Below are 7411 nucleotides of genomic sequence, written 5' to 3'. Positions count from 1 at the left end.
CCTTGAACTTTGAATCCTGGGGGAAGAGGACAAAACCCGCTCCCGCCGCAGCACTTTGAGTCTCCGGAGATTTCACCCATCTAACCTCTTGTGATTCTTCGAACGTTCAGGGAACGGTAGCTATTGTTCTCCCATTTCACAGATGATGAGACGAGATTCAAAGAAAGACTGCGACTTGCCCAGGGTCACACAGTTACTTAAAGGCTTAACTAGGATTTAACCCCGGGCTGCTTATGATCACACAATGGAGGAAGGACTGAATCTTCCCCCGAAGGACCCTCTAGGCAGCTCCCCTCTCTCTCCCGGGGGCTGGAGCAAGGCGGGTGGTCCGTAACTCGTGAAGAAGGGGGACGCACTCGTATCGTTACTGCACTTCCACTGTCCCCTCAGGACGCAGGTTAGCCGTTGGCTCTTGGGAATCCGTCAAGTTTCTGGGCGCCCTGTGGTGTCTTGAATCTCTCCTGCCCACGCAGGGGACCACTCAGGCCCGGGTGTGGGAGGCAGGGTGAAGGAGCCCCGACTCTTCGGAGGTCATGGCCCCAGAGCAGGGGAAGGCCGGGTCGGCCACTGCCTGGCTGTTTGCTGGGCCGAGGGGATCGAGGGCCCGGCAGGGAGAGTATCTCTGGGGCGCGTGCCCCCGGTGCTCCCTCCGTCCGTGCCTCCCTCCCTCGCTCGGTCCTCCGTAGCTCCTACTGGCGGAAGTCTCAGCAGGCCCTTTGTTTTCTGTTCCCCACAGCCTGGGCCGGCTCCTGCCCTCACATATGCTCCCGCACAAGCTGCAGGACTACCCCCTCCCCCCCGGCAGTGTACACATTTACTCTCCTACAGACACAGCCCCATTGTCTCCGCCACTGCTCTTCCCCGGCCCTCTGGGTTCCAGATGAGGCCAGCTGAGCCCTCCCAGCCCCTCCACAGCAGACCCACCCTGACTGCCGCGGGGAAGGAGCGGGGGAGGGGGCTGTCAGGCCCGATTCCTTCCACCACCTTCTTGGCCCCCCTCTGCCCCTCCCCCTCACGGAAATCCCCTCTTCCTCTCCCACTCCCACACCCCCTCCCCCCATCCTGTCTTCTTCCCGGAGCCTGGGCCTCCACTGCACAGCCTGGAGCAGCCTCTGCCCTGCCTCTCGCCCAACCCCCAGCGCCTGAGCTGTGCTACTGAGGCTTCTGAAGAGGAGAGAGGTGCTCCTCACTCGCCATGGTACAAGCACAAGTGAGGGTGTCCACAGCCCTGGCTGGGCCCCAAGCTGCAGGCTAAGCTTCTGTCTGAAGCCTAGGGACTTGCCTCCATCCCCTCCCTTTCTCCTAAACCACTAAGTCAGCACATTCCTGAAGCAGCCAAGTGGACCCCCTCCCCCTGGACCCACCCCTCTTTCCCCACTCCTGCCTGAGCTGTTAGGTTGGTCCAGGAAGGCTGGTTGCCCTGTGGGCAGACACACCCCTTCAGTGCCTGCTCTTGTATTGTCCTTGGCATTGAAGTATGGCCATTGGTAGTGAGGTCAAGGGGAGGAGGTGGGTGCTAGAAATCCTTGGGGCAGTTGGGGCATGGACTGCCCAGGTCCTGGAGAGTGCCTCTAGAACTGGGCTTTTATGTGGGCTGTGGTTCTGCCTTGCTCCCTGCCTGCCTTCCACCTACCTGACTCAGACCTGCCAGGAATGCCCTGCCCCAGGGCCCTGAGTCCTGCTGGGTGAGCTCTAGCTCTCCCTGAGCCATGCCAGGCATGTGTGACTGGCCCTGGCTGGGGTCAGCAAGGGCGTGTCGACAGAAGCATGCGAACAGGCTCCTTGGGTGCTGACAGCCAGGTGGGGTTTGGTGCAGGAGAAGGCGGGCAGCTAGCAGGAGGGGACGGTCACGAGGCTTCAGAAGCCCACTGAGCAGTGCCCAGAGTCATAGCTTTGCTTGCTGGACATTTTCCCTTGCCCCAGCTTCTTTTCCTCGTGTGTGTGGTGTAGTAGAGCCTGTCTGAGCTGTGGAGTCAGACACACATAGCCAGGTACTGCTTCACCTGTAAGTCTATTTGTTTCATCTGTAAAATGGGGGCATTCCACCCCTTTTCAGAGGCAGGTGGCAAGGGCCGGGTGGGAGTGTAAACAGGTGCCAGGGAGCATGCCTTTCCTCCTCTTTTCTGTGGGAGACACACCCTCAAAGGAGCAGAGCAGGCAGGGTAAGGTGGCCGCAAGCTGACCTTTGCCCTGGTTCTTGGCAGAGGACCTTCCTGGGGACTGGGCAGCCCTGGCACTTAATCTCAGCCCATCCCTGTTCCCCCTCCCAATCAGCTTTCAACCCAGCCAGTGAAAACTAACCTAGGGGGAGGGGGTAACTGTGCAGCGTATTCCTTCCCCAGTCCAGCTGCCATCCTGGGGGAGGGGGTGCCAGCTGCCACCTGTTGGCCAAGTCCTGACTGAGGCAGCTGTCACTGCCTCCTCTAGGCCCAGATCCCCCTTCCCAGGACAGGGGCTGGGGTCTTTTGGGATCCTGGGGAAGTAGACCCCTCAGGCCTCTGCTTGCCCTTTTGTCTCACCTGGGCTGGTTGGGAACCGGTCTGGTGAGGAAGGGAGGCTGCCTTGGTGGAGGGGGTGGGGCCAGGCCTCCCTTTCCTCTAATGAGAAGCCTTGACCCTGCCCCTCCCCCATTTCAGTGAAGGCGTCTTCAAGTGCCCTGAGGACCAGCTTCCTCTGGACTATGCCAAGGTGAGTCCACACTGCCAGGAAGAAGTCCAAGCACAGTCTGTTGCCCTTGGAGGCCAGAGCTGCTGGCAGCCAGTGGGCTCAGGGCCAGTGTCAACCAAAAGCCTTGGGATGGTGCGCCCCCACAAAGGTAGCCTGTTCCCTCCCACCAGGCCAGTTTGCAAACGAGGCCCGTGTTTGCCCTGGAGGACAGGCACAATGCCCAGCCTGTAGGGGTGCACAGAGCTGCTCTGTGCCCGCAAGAAGTGCTCCCTCCCCTTCCGGTGGCGAGCCAGACCTGTGGCTGAGGGCCAGTATCCCACCACCAGGGAGAAGGAAGCAGAGCCCCAGGGACAGCCTGGGATTGAGCAGGCTGATTGGCTGCCCCTTCAAAGGAAGCGTCCTGTGCAGGCATGTTAGGACCCAGCATCAGAGCAGACGCTGCCTGCTGTACCCTTCATTCCTGGACTTCGAGGGGCAAAGAGCCCGAAAGAGGCTATTACAGGCTCCAAGGTAGAGCCAGCCCAGTTGGGGCTGGAGGTGGGAACTGGGCACTGCAGTCAGCTCTGATCCTGGCCGGTTCCCCTATCCTCACCCCCAGATCTACCCAGACCCCGAGCTGGAAGTACAAGTATTGGGCCTGCCTATCCGCTGCATCCACAGTGAGGAGGGCTGCCGCTGGAATGGGCCACTACGCCATCTACAGGTGAGGCTCTGATGTGAGGGGCTGGCACCACCTCGCTCTTGGCAGGCACTCATTGCAACCCTTCCCACCAGGGCCACCTGAATACCTGCAGCTTCAACGTCGTTCCCTGCCCTAATCGCTGCCCCATGAAACTGAGCCGCCGTGATCTACCTGCACACTTGCAGCACGACTGCCCCAAGCGGCGCCTCAAGTGCGAGTTTTGTGGCTGTGACTTCAGTGGGGAGGCCTATGAGGTGGGTGGGGTCTGGCTGAATGTGGAGGAGGGGTACCTGATGGCCTAGGCATCCCTTAACTCAGCACCTCTGACATTTCCACAGAGCCATGAGGGTATGTGCCCCCAAGAGAGTGTCTACTGTGAGAATAAGTGTGGTGCCCGCATGATGCGGCGGCTGCTGGCCCAGCATGCCACCTCTGAGTGCCCCAAGCGCACTCAGCCCTGCACCTACTGCACCAAGGAGTTCGTCTTTGACACCATCCAGGTGAGGCCCTTCCTGAGCTGTGGTTGCAGGGCAGGTGACAGGGAGTCAGGATATTGACTCCTGCCTCTCTGCCTCTGTGGCCCCAGAGCCACCAGTACCAGTGCCCAAGGCTGCCTGTTCCCTGCCCCAACCAGTGTGGTGTGGGCACTGTGGCCCGGGAGGACCTGCCAGGCCATCTGAAGGACAGCTGTAGCACTGCCCTGGTGCTCTGCCCATTCAAAGACTCCGGCTGCAAGCACAGGGTGAGACGCCCCTTCTCCTGTCGGCCCCCTTTTGCTCTTGAAGCCCTGGACAGAGGCTCAGCTTCCTGATGCCACTTAGGCCTTGGTGGTCCCTGCTGTGCTGCTCTGAAACCCTCAGTCCTTCCCTCTGCTGGCCAGCTCCAGCCTCTTCCTAACACCCTCTGTCTTCCTCACATAGAGCTGGGTGCCTGCTACCCTGTACCCACTGTCCTCTCCTCTCTTCTCTGGACCTTCCCCTACTGATAACTCTCCTCCCTTCCCCCATGGCCTGGGGCTTTGTCAACAGTGCCCTAAGCTGGCAATGGCACGGCATGTGGAGGAGAGTGTGAAGCCACATCTGGCCATGATGTGTGCCCTGGTAAGCCGGCAACGGCAGGAGCTGCAGGAGCTTCGGCGAGAGCTGGAGGAGCTATCAGTGGGCAGTGATGGCGTGCTCATCTGGAAGATTGGCAGCTATGGACGGCGGCTACAGGAGGCCAAGGCCAAGCCCAACCTTGAGTGCTTCAGCCCTGCCTTCTACACACATAAGTATGGTTACAAGCTGCAGGTGTCTGCATTCCTCAATGGCAATGGCAGTGGCGAGGGCACACACCTCTCACTGTACATTCGTGTGCTGCCTGGTGCCTTTGACAATCTCCTTGAGTGGCCCTTTGCCCGCCGTGTCACCTTCTCCCTGCTGGATCAGAGCGACCCTGGGCTGGCTAAACCACAGCACGTCACTGAGACCTTCCACCCCGACCCAAACTGGAAGAATTTCCAGAAGCCGGGCACGTGGCGGGGCTCCCTGGATGAGAGTTCTCTGGGCTTTGGTTATCCCAAGTTCATCTCTCACCAGGACATTCGAAAGCGAAACTATGTGCGGGATGATGCAGTCTTCATCCGTGCTGCTGTTGAACTGCCCCGGAAGATCCTCAGCTGAGTGCAGGCAGGGTTTGAGGGGAAAGGACGATGGGGCATGACCTCAGTCAGGCACTGGCTGAACTTGGAGAGGGGGCCGGACCCCCGTCAGCTGCTTCTGCTGCCTAGGTTCTGTTACCCCATTCTGCCTCCCCCAACCACCACCCTCAGGTGCCTCCAATTGGTGCTTCAGCCCTGGCCCCTGTGGGGAACAGGTCTTGGGGTCATCAAGGGCTGGAAACAAGTGACCCTAGGGCCTGTCTCCCTTCTTGGGTAGGGCAGACTTGCCTTGGTGCCGGTAACACAATACCCGGACTGAGGTGCCTGCTCAGGTGCTATGTCCCAAGAGCCATAGGGGGGTGGGAGTTGGGGATGGAGAAAGGGTAGGACAAAGAGTCTGTCTTGAGATCTGATTTTTTTCCCCTTTCCCTAGCTGTGCCCCCTCTGGTTATTTATTTCCTTAGTGCCAGGAGGGCACAGCAGGGGAGCCCTGCTTTTTAATAAACCTGGAATTGTATTTATTAATTTGCTTCCAGCCTGACTTACCTGGGTTGGTTAGGGCCCTGGGAGGCTCAATCAAACTGAAGGCAAAGAAAGGACCAGTCAGAGAAGGGCCGCTGCCTGGGTCTGGCCCCAAGATCCAGCTGCCCTGCTGGCTCGCCCTCCGATGGACGCCAGGGAAACTGCATCGGGCTTTGTATGAAAGACGGTCCCTGCCGCTGCCCTCTGGCGATGAAATGGGGGAGGTGTATGGCCTGTATGTTTCGTAAGGCTGGAGTCCCTGGTCAGCCATACCAGACTAGTGCCTCTGCCCTAGGCAGGTCTTTCTTGGTCTAATGATAATAGGTACTGACACTGCTAAGCACTTTACGTGCATTATTATTTTACTGAAAAGAACTGTCAAGTGAAATATTTTTTATCACAATAACTGGCTTTGTGGGCTCTAGAGAAGAGTTCATGAGGCAATGCATGTTCTTGTCCCAGAGTAAGTGCTTAGTGAATGCTTTTTAACTCCGAACCCCAGCCGCATCCAGGGGACTGGATGTTGAGCACAAGGGGCCTTCAAGATGTTTAAGGCACTTGGATTTTCTTCTGTCTCTCATCAGCCTTTCTTATGGGCCTCTGTGGGTGTGTGTGATTATCTACGTTTCACTGATGAAACACAGAGGAGTGACTGACTTATCAATGATTCTTCTGCGGGTTCGGGCAGGGCCTGGATTCTGTTTTAACTCCAGTAGTCCCTAGAAGTTGTAGCTTCCTCTAATTTTGGCAATAGGTGTGGGTCGTTGTGCTTGCTTTTGGCAAGTTTCTGAGCGACGTAGGTCCTCCATTACCCTCACTGGTGAAAGCCAGCTCACCTCCCAGATTTACTGTAAAGATTAAATGAACTGGTCAGTACACAGTGCTTTACTGTCTTGCCTATCCCTGAGAAGAGGCTGTTATGTACAAGAATCATTAGTAAGGGAAGGTTCAAGGGCTGTAGTTATTTCTCTTCCCACGTAGAGACCGAGGGGTTTTTTTTTGAAAAAAACAACCTCAGTCTCTGCTGCATATGACTAGCTACTCGGGAGGCTGAGGTGAGAGGATGGCTTGAGCCCAGGAGGCAGAGGTTAAAGTGAGCTCAGATTGCGCTACTGCACTCCAGCCTGTGTGGCAGAGCCAGACCCTGTCTCAAAAAAAAAAAAAAGGCCTTGGGCTGGGCACAGTGGCTCACTCACATCTGTAATCCCAGCATTTTGGGAGGCCGAGGTGGGCGGATCATGAGGTCAGGAGATTGAGACCATCCTGGCTAACGTGGTAAAACCTCATCTCTACTACAAATACAAAAAAAAATTAGCTGGGTGTGGTGGCATGCACCTGTAGTCCCAGCTACTCGGGAGGCTGAGGCAGGAGAATCGCTTGAACCTGGGAGGGGGAGGTTGCAGTGAGCCGAGATGGCTCCATTGCACTCCAGCCTGGTAAGAGGGAGACTCCGTCTCAAACAAACAAACAAAAAAGCCTTTATTGGGTGACAGGACCAAGCCTTGGTGAGCCAGGCTGGGGAGCTCATCATCTAGCCCAGTCTTTTCAAAAACGTCAAATTGACCTATGTAGGGAGAAGTGGGGCCCTGGCTGAGAAACTAGAGCTGGGCCTCTTCACCAGATAAACCTCTTGGTATGGTGATGCCTGGAGACTGGTAGAGGCAGCCACGGGCTCCAGCAGCATAAATGCTTTCAGGCAACAGGCTGAAACACCCTTCCAGAATCCCAGCTACACACCTGACCAGGCACAGTGGCTGACGCCTATAATCCCAGCACTTTGGGAGCCCGAGTTGGAGATCAGCCTGGGCAACAAAGGGGAGATGCCCCATATCTACAAAAAAATACAAGGACCCGGGCACGGTGGCTCATGCCTGTAATCCCAACACTTTGGGAGGCTGAGG

The 7411-nt window shown here is 57.3% G+C and overlaps 1 protein-coding gene and 1 long non-coding RNA gene across 3 annotated transcripts in view; both read left to right on the top strand.

The window, feature by feature from the left end:
* Window positions 1–1054: 1054 nt before the first annotated feature.
* On the top strand, window positions 1055–6382 carry TRAF4 (TNF receptor-associated factor 4). Of its 2 annotated transcripts, XM_011997498.1 has the most exons (7): window positions 2447–2543; window positions 2637–2688; window positions 3266–3370; window positions 3442–3603; window positions 3688–3849; window positions 3936–4091; window positions 4378–6382. In XM_011997498.1, the coding sequence occupies exons 4-7, from the start codon at window positions 3496–3498 to the stop codon at window positions 5008–5010; spliced, it is 1059 nt and encodes a 352-aa protein (XP_011852888.1). In that variant the 5' UTR covers window positions 2447–2543; window positions 2637–2688; window positions 3266–3370; window positions 3442–3495; the 3' UTR covers window positions 5011–6382. The 2 variants fall into 2 exon arrangements, with proteins under 2 accessions (XP_011852887.1, XP_011852888.1); XM_011997497.1 differs by having other exon boundaries at window positions 1055–2688; window positions 3442–3562.
* Window positions 6383–6605: 223 nt separating this feature from the next.
* Window positions 6606–7411, top strand: part of LOC105552017 — a 31764-nt gene continuing 30958 nt past the window's right edge. Inside the window, exon 1 of the long non-coding RNA XR_001007932.1 lies at window positions 6606–7404. This is a non-coding gene — a long non-coding RNA (uncharacterized LOC105552017). The remainder of the gene's footprint in view (window positions 7405–7411) is intronic.

This window comes from Mandrillus leucophaeus, unplaced genomic scaffold, assembly GCF_000951045.1.
Source record: "Mandrillus leucophaeus isolate KB7577 unplaced genomic scaffold, Mleu.le_1.0 Scaffold541, whole genome shotgun sequence".
NCBI lineage: Eukaryota > Metazoa > Chordata > Mammalia > Primates > Cercopithecidae > Mandrillus > Mandrillus leucophaeus.
This window is presented reverse-complemented; position numbering and strand designations above follow the sequence as displayed.